The sequence below is a fragment of the Macrobrachium rosenbergii genome, chromosome 26 (assembly GCF_040412425.1).
Source record: "Macrobrachium rosenbergii isolate ZJJX-2024 chromosome 26, ASM4041242v1, whole genome shotgun sequence".
NCBI lineage: Eukaryota > Metazoa > Arthropoda > Malacostraca > Decapoda > Palaemonidae > Macrobrachium > Macrobrachium rosenbergii.
Window position 1 is genome coordinate 1,250,135 of NC_089766.1, and position 18,373 is coordinate 1,268,507.

At 38.1% G+C, this 18,373-nt stretch overlaps 1 protein-coding gene across 1 annotated transcript in view; it reads left to right on the plus strand.

The window, feature by feature from the left end:
• Nucleotides 1–18,373, plus strand: part of LOC136852678 (calpain-A-like) — an 84,110-nt gene that overhangs the window by 24,900 nt on the left and 40,837 nt on the right. Inside the window, 2 exon segments of the mRNA XM_067127590.1 lie at nucleotides 2,368–2,465; nucleotides 3,203–3,321. Coding sequence (XP_066983691.1) covers nucleotides 2,368–2,465; nucleotides 3,203–3,321 — 217 coding nt within the window.

Below are 18,373 nucleotides of genomic sequence, written 5' to 3' on the forward strand. Positions count from 1 at the left end.
TTAGTTTTCAAGATGGGGCAGTTTGTTTTTATATCCCAGTCATTTTGAAATACGGATTTTAAAATTGCCACTGCCTAAAACAGATTTTATCGTGGGAAAATGTGTTTTTGGTTGCCGCTGTGATTCCTCAAAGGATTATTGTACCTTTTACGATGGACAACGGCTATGTCCTCAAAAAAACAGGTTTTGATGTAGGAAAAACCTATTCTTGGTAGCTTTTGTAAGTCCTCAATGGTGCAGTAATCTCTTGAGGACAAACAGTGTCTATGCTATGAGAAATGTTACTTAGCTTTCAAATCCTTCAAAACATCTTGTCAGGATGATTATTATTCAGAAGATGAACCCTATTCACATAGAACCAACCCACAGGGGCCACTGACTTGAAATTCAAGGTGCATTACAGTAGTGCTGTATCATGTTTATAAAAAGGTTCCAAATGAATTTTCATGAATGTTCGTAGCTCCTTCTGAAACTGTTGGATCACTGTCAGAGAAATTCTACGTCTGAACACTTTATATATTTGTCATATCTTTGAAGCAAGTATGACTTTTGAAATGTTTACTGTGTACTAATTATATACAGGTAGCATTGAATGAAATTTTAGTTCCTATTTTTAAAACCTTTTTTTGGGCTAAATGCCGATAATTTTTATTGGGTAATGTTTTTGTTGACAGACACTGGTTACCTTGCTAAGTTTTTAGCATTTTCTGCCATTATATATTTTGAGATCATTTTATGAAAAATTGGTTTTGACATACAGTACCATTATACACTACCACTTGTATAATTTTCTGTTTTTAAACTTATTTGTAGATTGTGACTCTGATTTATTTTTTTATCACAACAGAATGTTTATTACTGTATGCCTCTTTTAGTATTACAAGATTGATTCTTTGAGATTAATACATATAAATATATATTTGGACTGTAGTATTGTGGTCACTGGTAGTTTGTAAATTTTTGTACCTATATTTTTGTGCATGTTCATTGGTTTAATATCCTTTACCTAGTTTTTTTTGTTTTGAATTTTTCCCCCGGTCTTGTATGACACCATATTTTATTTCTTTGCACCGTTAATCACTTTTGCATTTGCAGGTCAAAAACCTTCCTGTATGAAAATATCACAGGAGTCCACAAAGACTTTTGAAAACTCATCGAATGCTCTGATTCCTACCCTTGAGTGATGAATGCTGGTTTTTCTAATTTTTCCAGAAGGTTTTTTCAAACTTGGAGGTAAAATGGGACTTGATCCAGTGAAAGCTGTCGGAAATGTAATGGAATTGAATTTTCTCTAACAGGACCAGAAATTATGTAGATCTACAGGGGAGCTTACTCGCTATCTTCGTATATGTTTGTGTGTGTTGTACAGAAAGATACCTGGACATTTCATTTGTATTTTTGTGTATTGTCTTTTCGGTGTTAGAGAATTATTTGAGTACAGTAGTTTTAATACTCTAATTCGTAAGGAACCAGAGAATTATTTGAGTAGTTTTAATACTCTAATGTGTAAGAAAGCTGGACATTTAATGTAATTTGTATTTTTTGTGTTTTGTCTTTTCAGTATTAGAGAATTAGTTGAGTACTGTTGTTTTAATATTTTAATTTGTGTTACATTCAGATGAATGAACAACTGTTACACTTTATGCCAAAAGGACTTGACATGTGACCTCATGTATTGACATCTGACTGACAGCATCAACTCATCATCATTCTCTGTACGTAATCCTGTCATCAACTGTGACATTTAATGCGTTTCATTGTTATGGTACCATAGTTCAGTTTTCAATAATTTATCACTGCCATAATCATCTACTTAATTATAGATTCACATCTTGTGGTCACTTGATTGACGTACATTTTCGTGTCGTGAAATATCACATGATCAGTGATACTTTTTACATTCACGAAGATTTAATTGCATAACTCTAAGTATTTTTTTCTCTTTGAGGAAAATTGGAGAATTCAAAACTGAATTTATAAGATTTATTTATTTTGTAATTTTCATTTACTGTTAAGTATCATTATAATAAGTATAATTTGAGTTCTAAATTTCTTTAGTTTATGTTCATAATTAACATATAAAATCATAATGTAGAGTTCAGACTTTTTCACTGATTTTGTTAAGTATGTTCTCATATTGACTGATACAGGTAACCATCTTATTTGAGCCTTTGCTATTTAGTTTTGAGTTCCATGATCGTCACGATTTTTTTCAATAAAGTATTTCCCTTAGGTATTCAAAACTTGAAGTTCCTCATTTTAACTAGTGACATATCTATGGACTAAGCAAAATAGCATTGCATGATTCTACAGACAAATGTCCAGTGATTAACACTGATTCCCAACCTTGTATTACCCACTCTGTAGGGGAAACCAATTCTCCAAGACGGAAGATGGTGAGGTTTTGGAGAACCTGACCCAGAGTCATGTTGATCCTTCGAAACATCGCATTCTGCCTGATGCAGGTAAGCATCGCTCATTGAAATCCAAAGGTCCGTAGATGCAAATGAGTTAAAAATGAATAGTTTTGCTTCCAGTAAACTACACATACACTTGAAAGAGTCAAGGAAACTACACATATCTTGCGGGTTTGCAATCAGCTGCAGTATGGAGGGTTTTTGAGTGTGTTAAAGGTATTGGTACAATATGAGGTGGGAAGGGAAGTCCCAGAATGTCATTTAAGCTCTTCCTTGGGCGAGTCGGCAGAGTTGTGGCCTTGCACTCGTTAGGCGCGAGTTCGACTCTCCGGCCGGCTAATGAAGAGTTAGAGGAATTTATTTTTGGTGATAGAAATTCATTTCTCGCTATAATGTGGTTCGGATTCCACAATAAGCTGGAGGTCCCGTTGCTAAGTAACCAGTTGGTTCTTAGCCATGTTAAATAAGTCTAATCCTTCGGGCCAGCCATAGGAGAGCTGTTAATCAGCTCAAGTGGTCTGGTAAAACTAAGGTAGACTTAACTTATGGAAGATGTATATCTAGAGAAAAAGAACTTAGTCTGTCGACAGGTTTTTTTTGGGGGGGGGAAAAATTGGTCTCTTGATATGAAGTGAGAGAGAGAGAGAGAGAGAGAGAGAGAGAGAGAGAATTAACCCAGTAAAGTACTTTTGAAGCAAAGCATTAGAAGTGACTAATTTAAAAGCATGTTTCCAGTTATCTTTCGCACCTTAACGACAAAATCTCCATTTCTTTCTTTTTGTCAGGTTCCCTCATCAACTCCTTCATGACGAAGGGCGCCTACCACCTCCGAAATCGCCTCTTCGGCAAGGGAGGGGACAGCATGCAACGCCAGAGAATCACCCCGGCCCACTCTGTGTTCAGGGTGAGTACCTGTTTGGAACGTATTTGTATCTTTATATTAAACAAGTGTTACGGAGCATCTGTTGTGCGTAGATTGGATGGTAAAGGTAGGTTTAAGGTCTACAGGTTTTTTGTTTCAGCTTCTGTGAAAAGAGATTTCTCTGAATACTGTGCTATAAGACTCCGGGAATTATTTGCAACATGGAAAGTTTGGGACTGTGTTGCAAATCGTGTTGTGAATACGCAATCATTTTACTGTAATTATAGTTTTGCATAAACTTCTGGTACAAGAATGATGTGGCCCAGTATGTAGTTGATGTTGAAATCTGGTTGTGAATTCACTATCAGTCTGATTTTAGTTGTCTAAACTTCCAAAACTGGAATGATGTGGCCCAGTATATTGTCGATGGTTAATTCATTGTGCAATTTCCTAACAAGGCTTCTAGTGGTCTTCGAAGTCTGATGTTGGGAAAGATGTACTAGATGAAAAAATATCTTTATGCAAAGGCCTTTTGAAAGGCAACCCACTACCATAACCTTCCCAGGACCTGGAGGAAAAGAGTGGTGTTAGAAGTGGAAAAAAAACTTGGTTGTAGGAATCTGGGAGAGGATTCAGGAACTTGGAAATGGAGGAAAAGCAATTGTTTCAGAATCCACATGAATGGGAAGGCTCTGTGGGTGAAGAATTGAGCTATGTAGTGTTGAAACGTAAATCAGCATTCCTTTGATGTATGAGTTTTTAGTGTTGGTGTAAAAGGAAGAATCTTTTAATTTAGTGCTTGTTGATTTTCAATGAATTTGATGCAGACTGGATAAGGTTTAGGGATCTGGGAGAGAATTCAGGAACTTGGAAATGGGGGGAAGGCAACTGTTTCAGAATCCACATGAATGGGAAGGCTCTGTGGGTGAAGAATTGAGCTATGTAGTGTTGAAACGTAAATCAGCATTCCTTTTATGTATGAGTTTTTAGTGTTGGTGTAAAATGAAGGATCTTTTAATTTAGTGTTTGTTGATTTTCGATGAATGTGATGCAGACTGGATAAACTTTTGACAAACAGCAATGGACAGGCAATAAACTTTATATTAATAAAAACTAAATTTCAGGATTCCCATTAGTATATAAAATACATTTTATCATAACAAAACTGAGTCCACCTCCTTAAGAAATATACAACCCCAGAGAGCCACATTCCCACACACTTAGATTTATCACTGAACGTGACAGGCACTGATTAAGCGATGACAGATGCTCTTGTGGCACCGAGTGTCTTGACATGCTTAAATGACTGGTTTGTTTTGTGTTTGTTTGAAGTTTGTTCTCGTATGTTTGTGCTGACGAGAAGGGAAGAGATTTGTGTTAGGACTTGGCCTGTTTGTTTTGAATTTTTTTTTTATTTGTTTGTGCCGAGAAGGCAAGGGGCTTTCAGTTAGGACATGGCCTGTTTGTTTTGAATTTTTTTTTTATTTGTTTTTTTCAGTTATTTTTTTGTTTTTTTTTGTTTGTTTGCGTTGAGAAGGAAAGGGATTTGAGTCAGGATATAGCTGGAGGATTGGATAGGATTGCAATCAGAATATTTGCCCAACTAGAAGGAAAATGGAAGGGGCATTGGGATGGGCAAAAGATTGAGTCAAAAGAATGTTTTAGGGGAAGAGGTCAATGGGGTGGAGAATTGGAGGGATAGACTCAAACCAGTTGCCCAGAGATGATTACCCTAATTGGACTAAGATGTTGGGTCTGGAGTGCGAGTGAGAGTGGGCATATGGTGGGATAGAATAATAACAGTTGCAGAGATTAAGTCATGAGGGCCACTTGTAGTCGACATGAGGAGTTAAGTGTCAAGTGTGGGCAGACCTACCTACTGTCAACTTACACGAGAGAAATGGTTTGATAGAGCTTGGGATAGAATAGTAACAGTTGCCAAGATCAGTTACGAGGGCCACTTGTTTTCGAGAGAAGGAATTAAAGTATGGGGCAGACCTACCTGCCATGAACATTAGCAAGAGAAATAGATCGAAGATAAAGGTATGGAAGACGATGGAGTTAGTGTCATGAAAACCATATTATTGTATTGGAGGAGGGTTAGGGAAGTTAAACCGTACTGTTCACGAGGTGGGAGTTGGGTAGCCGTGTTGGGAGTAATGGGCATTCCGCCCATTCCTTGTTTTTGTCGGAACCAGAATCTGGTTAGGGAGATGTAGTGGGCCTTGAGTCCCGGGACTGGGAATATTGTGGTGGAAATTTGTATTGTATCTGGGTCTGAATTTGTTTGTTTATAATTTATACTATATACCATACCTTACTACACTTACATACATACATACATACATACATACATACATATCTATTACAGAGTTTGAAAATAGCATAAGGATATACATACATATATACATACATACATATCTAGAGTTTGAAAATAGCATAATGACATACATACATATGTACATACATACAATATCTGTCCCAGTTTGAAAATAGCAGGACATACATACGTACACACATACATACATACATACATACATAAATACATACAACATCTGTCACAATAGAGTTTAAAAATAGCATACAAAAATACTGCTAATCACGCAAGTTATAAAGTTAATCTGAATTGCTATCACATACCCCAATATATAACTGATAAAAGTTTCCTGTCCACCTGATATAAACATATTACAAAGAAACTTATCTAAAGTGGGACTTTGTAAAGCTATTGAATTGTCGTGTGAAACGATAAGGATTCATGACTCAAATTGAGTACAAGGAATGTAGTGTGTGTCGGATACCGTAAGTAACTCATCAAGTTTGACTATACATACTTAATAGATAAGTATATGTACTTCAAAAGGCCCACTCATGTACCCAAGACCAGGTGCTCTGAAAAGTATATCTCATAGCCACAAGTTCGTCATATTTTCATGTTTCAAAATGCATTAAATTTTTATAATCCTTTCGTAAACTGAAGGAAAATCACTACATGTTTTAGACAGGCTTCCAGCATTATTATTATTATTATTATTATTATTATTATTATTATTATTATTATTATTATTATTATTATTATTCAGAAGATGAAGACTTGAAGTTCTTTTAAGCTTCCAAAGAAGAATATGGTGTTCGTCAGAAAGAAGTAACAGAAGGGAATGGAGAATATAGAAAGAAGAGATCACTTAGTTAAAAAGGAAAAAAAATAGAATAAATAAATAAACAGATAGAAAAAAATGTGAATTATTAAAATACAATAATATTTGTAGTTTTTGATTTGATCAGTAGCAAAATTTAGGTTGATATTGACTGGCATTGTGTTATTTGGGTCAAGTAATTTTTAATTACGCAGAATAACAGCCTCGGTTATTCGAACTCTCTCTCTCTCTCTCTCTCTCTCTCTCTCTCTCTCTCTCTCTGAGACAGAAGTGTCTCACGGCCTTGATCTCAGAAGATTATTTCCCTTTTACATTTTTATTTTATTTTACTTTTTTAGAAACAAGTCAAGGAGGGGGAAGGATGAGGTATTACTTATCCCCTCCTCCTCCTCCTTCAGGGGAGAAAGGGGTGGGGGGAATTGGAGGTATTTCCGGTTCTTTTGGTTAATTCAACGGTTGAAGCAAGATTACATGAAGGTGCCAAGTACGCGTTATTGCTTTATCAATACAGAAGTCAATGTCTGGGAATTCTCTCTCTCTCTCTCTCTCTCTCTCTCTCTCTCTCTCTCTCTCTCTCTCTCTCTCTCTTTTACAGACACCCTAAATTCCCAAGAAATTTCGTAATTGGTTGGCCCAGGTCCCTCCCCCCCCCTCACAAAAAAAGACGAAGTGTTTTAATCATGTCGTGAAATTGGTCTAAATCTGCTTCTTGTACCTTGAATCAATACGTTGTTTATTATTAAATGTATATTTTTTTAGCCTAGTCAGTCGATTACGTCACTATATACGCATGCGCAGTAGCACCATTTACGGAAGGGCTGCTGCGGTTTGTAAATTGATTTTTAAATAATTTTTTCTTAGTAAAACGAAGTTATTTATATTATAATGACTGTATACCGTTTTTAGCCGCCAATGACGTTATTGTACGCATGCGCAGTAGGATAACTCCACGTACCAAAAGGTACGGTTTGCAAATTACGATTAAAATAATGTTTTCTCAATGACACCGAGTTATTTATGTTAATTGAAGGCTATATACCTTTTTTTTCAACCGTCAATACCGTTATTTTCATCGATGAGCACTCACCGGACGTATTTTCAAACTGTTGAAAACGGCATAACGACAATTATAACGAGGCTTCGTTGTAGACTCATGGGAGAATTTGAGCTTAGACTTATTACCAGATGATTCTGGAAAATCACGGGATCGATTCTGTGGGAAGCCAAGATCGTAGACTCATGGGAAAATGAATCTAGCCTTTTATAGCAACCAGGTGATTCCGGAAAATCACGGGATCGATTCTCAGGGAACGCCAAATTGAAGAGAATTTAGAAGAGAATATGTTATAACTAGATAACGCTGGGAAATCACGTGATCGACTCTATGGGAAGCCAAGATCGTAGGCTCATGGGAGAATGAGTCTAGCCTTTTATTAGCAGATGATTCTGGAAAATCACGCGATCGATTCTATGGGGACGCCAAATCGAAGAGAAACCGCCCTTGGCCCATTGAGAATAAACCGCAAGAATCTTCTTCGTTATATCTGACAAATGAAGGCGAGACTTTGCGCATGCGCGGTCGTGAGACCTCGCTGTAATGGCTGTAATTCAACCGTTGCTATTTTGTAATTAATTTTTTTATGTTGTTATTTTGTATATATTGTAATCTGAGGTATGTTTGTTGGCGACAATTTGTATACATGTTGGGGTGAGTTTGTGTGTTTATAGGTGTGTAGTGAATGTATCTCTCTCTCTCTCTCTCTCTCTCTCTCTCTCTCTCTCTCGATAATATAATTAATAAGTTAAAATCGCATTTAAATGAGATGTTTTGTAGTTGTGATAGAAGTAAAGATGATTAGAGATAATTAGTTATTAGTTTTGATTTATGACTCTCTCTCTCTCTCTCTCTCTCTCTCTCTCTCTCTCTCTCTCTCTCTCTCTCTCTCTCTCTCTCTCTCTATATATATATATATATATATATATATATATATATATATATATATATATATATATACACACACATATATGCATATACATACATATAAATGTTATATATACACACATATAGATGTATTTACATAATACCTACATAAAAATGATATAATTATATAATCTCACTCTCACCAATTATCACTTACTCTAATCATCATCTGAATGACGAAGAAGAACCACTAGATAATTATAGCAGACGACAATCACTCTTGCGAACCGACCTTAAAAAAAAAAAATCTTTTATTTTTTGCTATTTTCTGAAACCTCTGTCACGGTGACTGATTTCTGAGGGTCCTTTTTGTGTGTGTGTGTCTCTGGACGCCGCCGAAAAGCTAAATCAGTCTCTGTCGGGAATCCTGCCTTCGTAGGATGCCTGGAGAATCATCCTACTCGCAGGAGGATGCCGAGTTCCTTCGCTGCGGCTCTTTTCGAGCCTGGTAGGATTATGGTCAGGACTCTCTTGGTGAATACGGTAGGTTTTTGGGCTGTTTTTGGTTTTCTGGGAAAAGGTCACTGTTGTGGCGGGGTTTGTCTGGTCGTCTGCGCTTTTTTTTTCTGGGAGCAGTTTTTTTCTGGTAGGCATTTTTTTTTTTTGGCAGCACTTTTTCTGTCCGCACTTTTTCTGTCCGCACTTTTCTGTCCGCCCTCGGATCTTAAAAACTGCTGAGGCTAGAGGGCTGCAAATTGGGATGTTGATTGTCCACCCTCCAGGCATCAAACATAGCAAATTGCAGCCCTCTAGCCTCAGTAGTTTTTATTTTATTTAATGTTAAAGTTGGCCATAATCGTGTGTCTGGCAGCGAAATAGGACAGGCCTCCACCAGGCCGTGGCTAAAGTTTCATGGGCCGCGGGTCATACAGAATTATACCGAGACCACCGAAAGATAGATCTGTTTTCGGTGGCCTTGATTGTACGATGTGCAGAAAACTCGATTCTTCGGCGCATTTTTTACTTTTTTTTTCCCCGTGGGTTTTTGAATGAATCTCGCGGGGTTTCACTTAGGGGCCTTATGCCAGGTGTTTTTGTGATTTTTTCCTGAGGTTTGTTTTTCGGTGACCATCGTTTTTGTGACGCCAGAAACGATTTTTGTCTCTTTAATTCACGGTTTTGTAAGGCTTGAATCTCTCTCTCTCTCTCTCTCTCTCTCTCTCTCTCTCTCTCTCTCTCTCTCTCTCTCTCTCTCTCTAGGTGACATAAGTTAAAATTATATCCATATTTAAATTAGATAATTATTGATTATAATATATTAGAATTAATCTCTCTCTCTCTCTCTCTCTCTCTCTCTCTCTCTCTCTCTCTCTCTCTCTCTCTCTCTCTCTCTCTCTCTCGCCAGTTGGCATGTTAATAAGCTGAAATTACACCCATATTTAAATTAGATAATAATAGTTTGATATAAACAAAAAATTAGTCTCTCTCTCTCTCTCTCTCTCTCTCTCTCTCTCTCTCTTCTCTCTCTCTCTCATTGAAGCGTAGCACAAACTTCCTGCCTCTTGATGGCTTGCTCAATTTGGCGCTCTGAAGCGCGCGCGCAAGCACGCAGTATTCATCTGAATAAATGCATTCAGAGAGAGAGATAGAGAAAACTCTTTTGATCGAGAGTTAAAAAATTACAAATATTGCTACAGAGTCTACAAGATTTTGTAGATGAATTTCTACTACAATGTCTACAAGCGTATGCAGGGGTTTTACTACAACTAAAACCAAAATATCTACAAGGTTTTGTAGTTGTTTTCTGTAAATATTACTACAATATCTACAAGATTTTGAGGTTGTTTTCTACAACTATCGCTGAAATATCTACAAAGATTTTGTAGCTGATTTTCTACAACAACTATCTACAAGAGTGTGTAGGAGTTTTACTACAACTAATACTAAAATATCTACAAGATTTTGTAGCGGTTTTTATACAGCTATTACTAAAATATCTGCGAGATTTTGTAGCCATTATATTTCTACAGTATCTACAAGAGTATGTAGCTGTTTTACTACAAAGAGTACTAAAATATCTACATGATTTTGTAGCTGTTATATTTCTACAATATCTACAAGATTTTTAGCCGTTTCATCACTTCTATTACTAAAATATCTACACGATTTTGTTGCCATTATATTTTACAGTATCAACAAGAGTATGTAGCTGCTTTACTACAAAGAGTACTAAAATATCTACAGGATTTTGTAGCCATTATATTTCTACAATATCTACAAAATTTGTTAGCCATATTTCTTCAATATCTACAAGATTTTGTAGCTGTTTCATCACTTCTATTACTAAAATATCTACACGATTTTGTTGCCATTATATTTCTACAATATCTACAAAATTTTGTAGCCATATTTCTACAGTATTTACAAGATTTTGTAGCCATTCAACTTAACATCACATCAAAATCAACCACAGCATCTTACACTGAGATAGATAACACCCGCCCGGGAAGGCTGTAGGATTCATCAGCGTAGATATCCTGCGGCGATGACCTTGAAGGATTCCAGCCATAAGATCCTACAACCCCCCTCCCTCCCTCCCTCCCTCTTCTACCCCTCCCCCTCCCCCTCCTCTCCCTCGCCTCCCTATTCACAGGACTTCCTGTGGTTTTGCGACTGACGGTATAGTAGGATCTGTCGAGTCCTTTTAAATGTGGCCTTGGGAGTCCTACTTTGGGGGACGCATCCTTCTATTTTTTCACTTTGGTTGTGGTGTGCTACAGTTGACTGACCACCGTGTACTTATGATTTTGGTGTCTTTTTTTTTTTGCTTGATCCCTAGTTGGGGTTGCTGTTTTTGAATGAGGCTTTTCTAGGTGTTTATAATTGATTTAAAGCTATTTGTGGTGATTATATATATATGTATACACACACATATATAATAGCCAATGCATGAATTTCCTGTTTTGTTTTTGGAAAATCCGTTGACAAAACAAAATCGGCAGAGTCAGCACGTTTGCTCAAGTAGGGGACACCGTATCCTGACTCTCTCTCTCTCTCTCTCTCTCTCTCTCTCTCTCTCTCTCTCTCTCTCTCTGAGCCACTGGTCTGATGAAAGAGATTCTCTCTCTCTCTCTCTCTCTCTCTCTCTCTCTCTCTCTCTCTCTCTCTCTCTCTCTCTGAGCCACTGGTCTGATGAAAGAGATTCTCTCTCTCTCTCTCTCTCTCTCTCTCTCTCTCTCTCTCTCTCTCTCTCTCTCTCGCTGAATCACTGGTCAAATGAAATATACTATTTTGTATGCCTACACATCATCATCATTATTATTATTATTATTATTATTATTATTATTATTATTATTATAAAACAAAAATTATTTTATTATTATTATTATTATTATTATTATTATTATTATTATTATTATTATTATTATTATTATTATTATTATTATATCAAACAAAATCAGATGACCTCCAATAAGCTCAGTGAAAAGGAGAGAAACGTGGCAACGCCGCTGTCGTAAGGCGTGGCAACGCTTCACTGACCACTGACAGCTGGAATGTAAACAAAAAAATATTGCATCGACTCGGGGAATTCTTTTGCGGTATAAAAGTAACGAGTTTATTACTATTATTGTGTTTATTATTGTTTCAAAAATTTATTTTATAGTTTATTGGTACAGTTAGGTTATTAATAAAAGTATTTTTGGGGATTATGAAGAAATTTACTTGGCATAAATAAAAGAAAAATAATTGAATAAAAAATTTCTCTTATTTGGGAGAACTTTACGGTAATGTATCTCATTATAAATGTGATTATTTAAATCATTTTTATTTATTAATGATTCATATTTATGGCTCATTGATGAATATATTGATAAAATTATTATTACGATTATGAAGACGTTTAATTGTAAAGTAAATAAAAGAAAAATACTAATAAAAAAAAGAAAAGACTTCATTTTTGATATCCAATGCTGCCGATTGGTCCAGATAGGCCTGGACTCTGACCCCCTGATTGGTCGAGAGCAACCAGCCAGACCTTCCACCAATCACCTTACACTTCCGGTGATCTCATCTGCCGATATTTAACGTCAGCTTCAAAAAAACAAAAAAAGAATATTAAAAAATTATCACGTGCTGAAATATTTAGGCTTCGGCACATCAAAGAGAGGAAGTTCCGGGCTTTACCGAGACACGAATGAGGTGATTCGTGTCCACGAATTATCAAGATTCGTGGAGGCGCATTGATTTTGCGAAGTAGCGAGAGAGAGAGAGAGAGAGACGTGGGGGGTGGGGTTCGTGATATATTCCAGTTTATGGGTGTCAATGGGCGGTTTGGAGTTTTGTGGTGTTGTTGTTATTATTATTATTATTATTATTATTATTATTATTATTATTATTATTTTGTTATTATTACTATTCTTTGTATTATTGTTATTCCTCACTTTTTTATTATTTTTATTATTTTTTTGTTATTGTTATGACTATTACTATTTTTATTTTTAGTAACTTTTATTATTATTATTATTTTTATTATTATTATTATTATTATTATTATTATTATTATTATTATTATTATTATTATCCCCCTGTACAAATCAGAGTCCCTGTTTATGCTCAATAACAGGCAAAGGATGACCTCTTGACCTTTTGTGACTGGAGAAACGTCACGTGTTCTTGATAGGCTGGATAAGACACTTTTGGCTGATGGATTGAGTCTCTCTCTCTCTCTCTCTCTCTCTCTCTCTCTCTCTCTCTCTCTCTCTCTCTCTCTCTCTCTCTCTCTCTCTCTCTCTCGATTAAGTTGTTATTTTGGGGATAAATTCTCTCTTTCTCTCAGTGACTCATAATACCTTGCTTTCCGCGACTCATTCCCTCCTTTCAGTGAGTCACTCCATTCCTATCTATGACTCACTCCCTTTTTCAGTGACTCTCCCCCCTTCCAGTGACTCTTCTTTCCCTTCCAATGACTCTTCTTTCCCTTCCAATGACTCTTCTCCCCCTTCCAGTGACTCTGCTCCCTTTCAATGACTCTTCTCCCTTTCAATGAATCTTCTCCCTTCCAATGACTCCTTTTCCTTCTAATGACTCTTATCTCCCTTTCAATGAATCTTCTTTCCTTTCCAATGACTCTTCTCCCTTCCAATGACTCTTCTCCCCCTTCCAGTGACTCTTCTCCCTCTTCCAATGACTCTTCTCCCCTTCCAATGACTATTCTCCCTTCCAATGACTGTTCTCCGTCTTCCAATGACTTATATCCCTTCCAATGACTCTTCTTCCTTACAGTGACTCTTCTCCCCCTTCCAATGACTCATACCCCCTTTCAGTGACTCTTATCTCCCTTCTAATGACACTTCCCCTGTCAGTGACTCATCTCCCTTCTAAGGTCTCTTATCTCCCTTCCAGTGACTCATCTCCCTTCCAATGACTCATCTCCCTTCCAATGACTTATCTCCCTTCCAGTGACTCTTATCTCCCTTCCAATGACTCTTCTCCCCAATCCAATGACTCTCCAACAACCCATTCCACAATGACTCTCCCCCTTCCACTGCAATTCAGTTTACGATGTTATTCTAAAGATATTTTGGGGTCAAGGGTGGTCGGGTTGGTTGGTATGACGGCAAGAGCAGATGGGTAGGTGGGTGAACAATAAGTGGGGTGGATGATAATACGTGGGTGGGTGAGGTTAGGTGAGGTGGGTGAGGGCGTGGGGTACTGGACCTTGAGGAGAGTGGTTTCGTTAATTCATTTTCTCTCATATTGTGAGGTGTATGGCTGTGACGTCATTATAATAGTATGACGTCATCGTTTCTTCAGGAAGCCTTGAAGGGTTGTGAGGAGTTTCTCTCTCTCTCTCTCTCTCTCTCTCTCTCTCTCTCTCTCTCTCTCTCTCTCTCTCTCTCTCATAAATTCTTTGGCTGTTCTCTCTCTTTTTTTGCAAATTTCTCTCTCTCTCTCTCTCTCTCTCTCTCTCTCTCTCTCTCTCTCTCTCTCTCTCTCTCTCTCTCTCTTCTTTGGCTGTCTCTCTCTCTTTTTTATTCCTCCTTTCTCTCTCTCGTAAATTTTTGGCAGTTCTCTTTTGCAAATCTCTCTCTCTCTCTCTCTCTCTCTCTCTCTCTCTCTCTCTCTCTCTCTCTCTCTCTCTGGAAACACCATAATGCCTGCCTTCATAAAGCTCTAAGCTATTGAGCAAAGTGACGCAAAATCCACCGCCATCCACCAATAGGAAGCCGAGTTGGTCCTGACGTCATCGATCCCCGCCGACCAATGGCGTGTCGAGTTACAATGTTTGGCTCCTGTGCCCCCCTTGGAGAGAGTGTGTGTCAGAGATTCAGTCTTCAAGATTTGGGTTGTTAAGGAGGTTGTGATTGGGTTGTGGTTGAAGAGAACTGGTTGTAAGGTGGTTTGGTTACGTGGGACAATTTAGAAGCGTGAAAAAGGAAATCAATTTGATAATCATGGAGGAATACGATGAGGAACCCGAACTGCAGAAGGAGGAAGTGAATGGCCTCCTGGAGGAGGTGGATGAAACCGTCGACAGGGAAGATCAGGTCATCGGGGCGAACGATGCCGTCGAGAAGGTCCTACTCGACGATGAGGGCAATCCTGTGTCCTTCGTCTTCGATAAGTTTTATATGGTGAGTAGGATTCTGAGGGGGGAGGAGTCCTTCTTAAAGCAAGGGGGACCTTCTGAGTGTGTCAGGAGTCCTTCTCAGGAAAGGGGTCTTCTGGGATTGTCAGGAGTCCTTCTTAGCAAATGGGGCCTTCTGGGATTGTCAGGAGCATCCTTAGCAAAGGGGGCCTTCTGGGATTGTCAGGAGCATCCTTAGCAAAGGGGGCCTTCTGGGATTGTCAGGAGTCCTTCTTAGCAAGGGGGTCTCCTGGGAGTGTCAGGTCCTTCTTAGCAAAGGGGGGCCTTCTGGGATTGTCAGGAGTCCTTCTTAGCACATGGGGCCCTCTGAGAATGTCAGGGGAGTCCTTCTCAGCAAATGGGGTCTTCTGGGATTGTCAGGAGTCCTTCTTAGCAAAGGGGTCTTTGGGGAATGTCTTGGGGAGTCCTTCTTAGTTAAGGGATCCTTTGGGGAATGTCAGGAGTGCTTCTTAGCCAAGGGGGCCTTCTGGGAATGTCAGGGGAGTCCTTCTAAGCAAAGGGGACATTTGGGGAATGTCAGGAGTCCTTCTTAGCAAAGGGGACCTTCTGGGATTGTCAGGAGCCTTTGGGGAATGTCTTGGGGAGTCGTCCTTGGCAAAGAGGACCTTCTGGGAGTGTCAGGAGTCCTTCTTAGCGAAGGGGCCTTCTGGGAATGTCAGGGGAGTCCTCCTTAGCAAAGAGGACCTTCTGGGAGTGTCAGGAGTCCTTCTTAGCGAAGGGGCCTTCTGGGAATGTCAGGGGTGTCCTCCTTAGCAAAGGTGGCCTTTGGGGGAATATTAAGAGTCCTACTACTACTGGACGAGATCCTACTGTTATTTGGTACTTAAGAATCCATGGCATTTTACTAAGATTGATCTGTGATTTCTAGGTTTCGCCTTGTCCTCAATTACCCAATGCCCACTCATTGATGATTTGGCCTATATTCTTTGCTTAATGTCAGTGGGATGGAGTCCACCCAGTCTCCTGGTTACAGGAGAAGGAAGACACACTTTTTCCCCCTGATCTGACCTGTAACCTTAACTTCCTTGATGCCCTGTGGCGACCTTAACCCATGTGCCACTTGATCTGATCTGCCAATATTATTAGTTCGACGTCTATCTGTCAGTCTTCATATTTGTCATTCCAAGAACATAAATGATACGTCTGTCACTTGTGAATGGGCAAGTGTTCCCCATTCTTGGAATTGTTAACATTCCTACGATTCTTGATCCTGGGAATTGGTGATATTCCTGTAATTAAGATTTTTTTATGAGGTGATATTCCTGTAAGAATTTTTTTATGAGGTGATATTCCTGTAATTAAGATTTTTTTATGAGTTGATGAAAAACTAGGGTTTGTTTTTTTTTTTAGTAAATTAAAGGATTTCTGGTAATTAGTTTGAAGGTGCTCTCTCTCTCTCTCTCTCTCTCTCTCTCTCTCTCTCTCTCTCTCTCTCTCTCTCTCTCTCTCTCATATATGATGCCCCATTTCTTTAGAATTATGTAGTCATGTGTTGTTCTCTCTCTCTCTCTCTCTCTCTCTCTCTCTCTCTCTCTCTCTCTCTCTCTAAGAGAAAGCAATTTAAATACTTCCCTCTTAACGTAAGTATTCCCGAAAAGGTCACAGGTCACGAAAAGTTAGGACAGAGGTCGAAGCATACGACTGCAAGCACCCACTCGTTTTAAGTGGCGGTTTATGAGTTCAGACGAAACTGATACCATTGAGAGAGAGAGAGAGAGAGAGAGAGAGAGAGAGAGAGAGAGAGAGAGAGAGAGAGAGAGAGAGAGAGCAGGTGGAACAGGCCATTAGGGAATTCTGCAATGCCGTAGAATGAAGGGGACCTATGCATAGAGAGAGAGAGAGAGAGAGAGAATACTACTGCATTATTTTGTGTAAAGAAGAAAAGTATTTTAGGAGAGAGAGAGAGAGAGAGAGAGAGAGAGAGAGAGAGAGAGAGAGATAGAAATGGGAGGGATAACTGCCATAAAGAGATAGAAATGAGAATAAAGAGAGAGAGAGAGAGAGAGACACTACTGCATTATTCTCTGTAAAGAGGAAAAGTATTTTCTCAGAGAGAGAGAGAGAGAGAAAACACTACTGCATTATTCTGTGTAAAGAAGAAATGTAATGAGAGAGAGAGAGAGAGAGAGAGAGAGAGAGAGAGAGAGAGAGAGAGAGAGAGAGAAAGCACTACTGCATTGTCCTGTGTAAAGTAAAAAAGGAATTTGGCACCAACTAGCATAATATAACTCTGTAATTACGACCAAAAAAACTTCCTTACCAATTACGACCAAAAAAAAACTTCCTTATCATACACACACACACACACGCACACACGAAGGCAAACCGTGCTTTTATGCACGCAATTAATATCGGAATTACACGGCTGTCTTATCGTGTAGTGCACGCAAAGACAAGCAATTATAATTAATAAGGTACACGATGATGAAGACCCTTACTTATAAGGCAAGAAATTTGTACACTTAGAACACGGTTGCTGCTGGCTGTGTTTGTGTGTATGTATGTTTATGTATGTTTGTGTATGTATGTATGTGTATGTATATGTATATATATATATATATATATACAGAGAGAGAGAGAGAGGAATTTATTATCTCCTGAATTAGTAAGAAATTTTTGTAGGAAATCCAAGTTACAAATTTTTGACAGGAACAACTCGTCAACCTCTCTCTCTCTCTCTCTCTCTCTCTCTCTCTCTCTCTCTCTCTCTCTCTCTCTCTCTCAGGAAAGGCTTGGAGAAGCATAATGTAGATCAAGAAAAGATAAAAATTAAAATAAAAAATAAAAAAAATTGTCCCTTTCAGCATAATGTATCAATCCCATTACCATAATGGGGTCGCAGGTACCATTTTTTGGGGCCACGCCCACCCCGGGCCATATTGTTTGTTGTTTGTTTGTTTATGTTCGTTTGTTACTGTTTGCACAAACAGCTCTTAAATACAACCAGACATTTCCTTGTATAAGGTAGCTGGGTATAGTTTCTCTCTCTCTCTCTCTCTCTCTCTCTCTCTCTCTCTCTTCTCTCTCTCTCTCTCTCTCTTGAATTCTTTGGCAGTTTCACTCTCTCTCTCTCTCTCTCTCACTTTTTCTCTTTCTCTCTCTCTCTCTCTCTCTCTCTCTCTCTCTCTCTCTCTCTCTCCATGTGATTTTGCTTTCTCTGTAATTACCTGTAATTGTGTAATTACTTTCATATATATATATATATATATATATATATATATATATATATATATATATATATATATATATATATATATATATATATATATATATGTATGTATATATACTGTATATATATGTATACATATATACATATAATATATATAATATATATATATATATAGTGTGTTTGTATGTGTATGTATG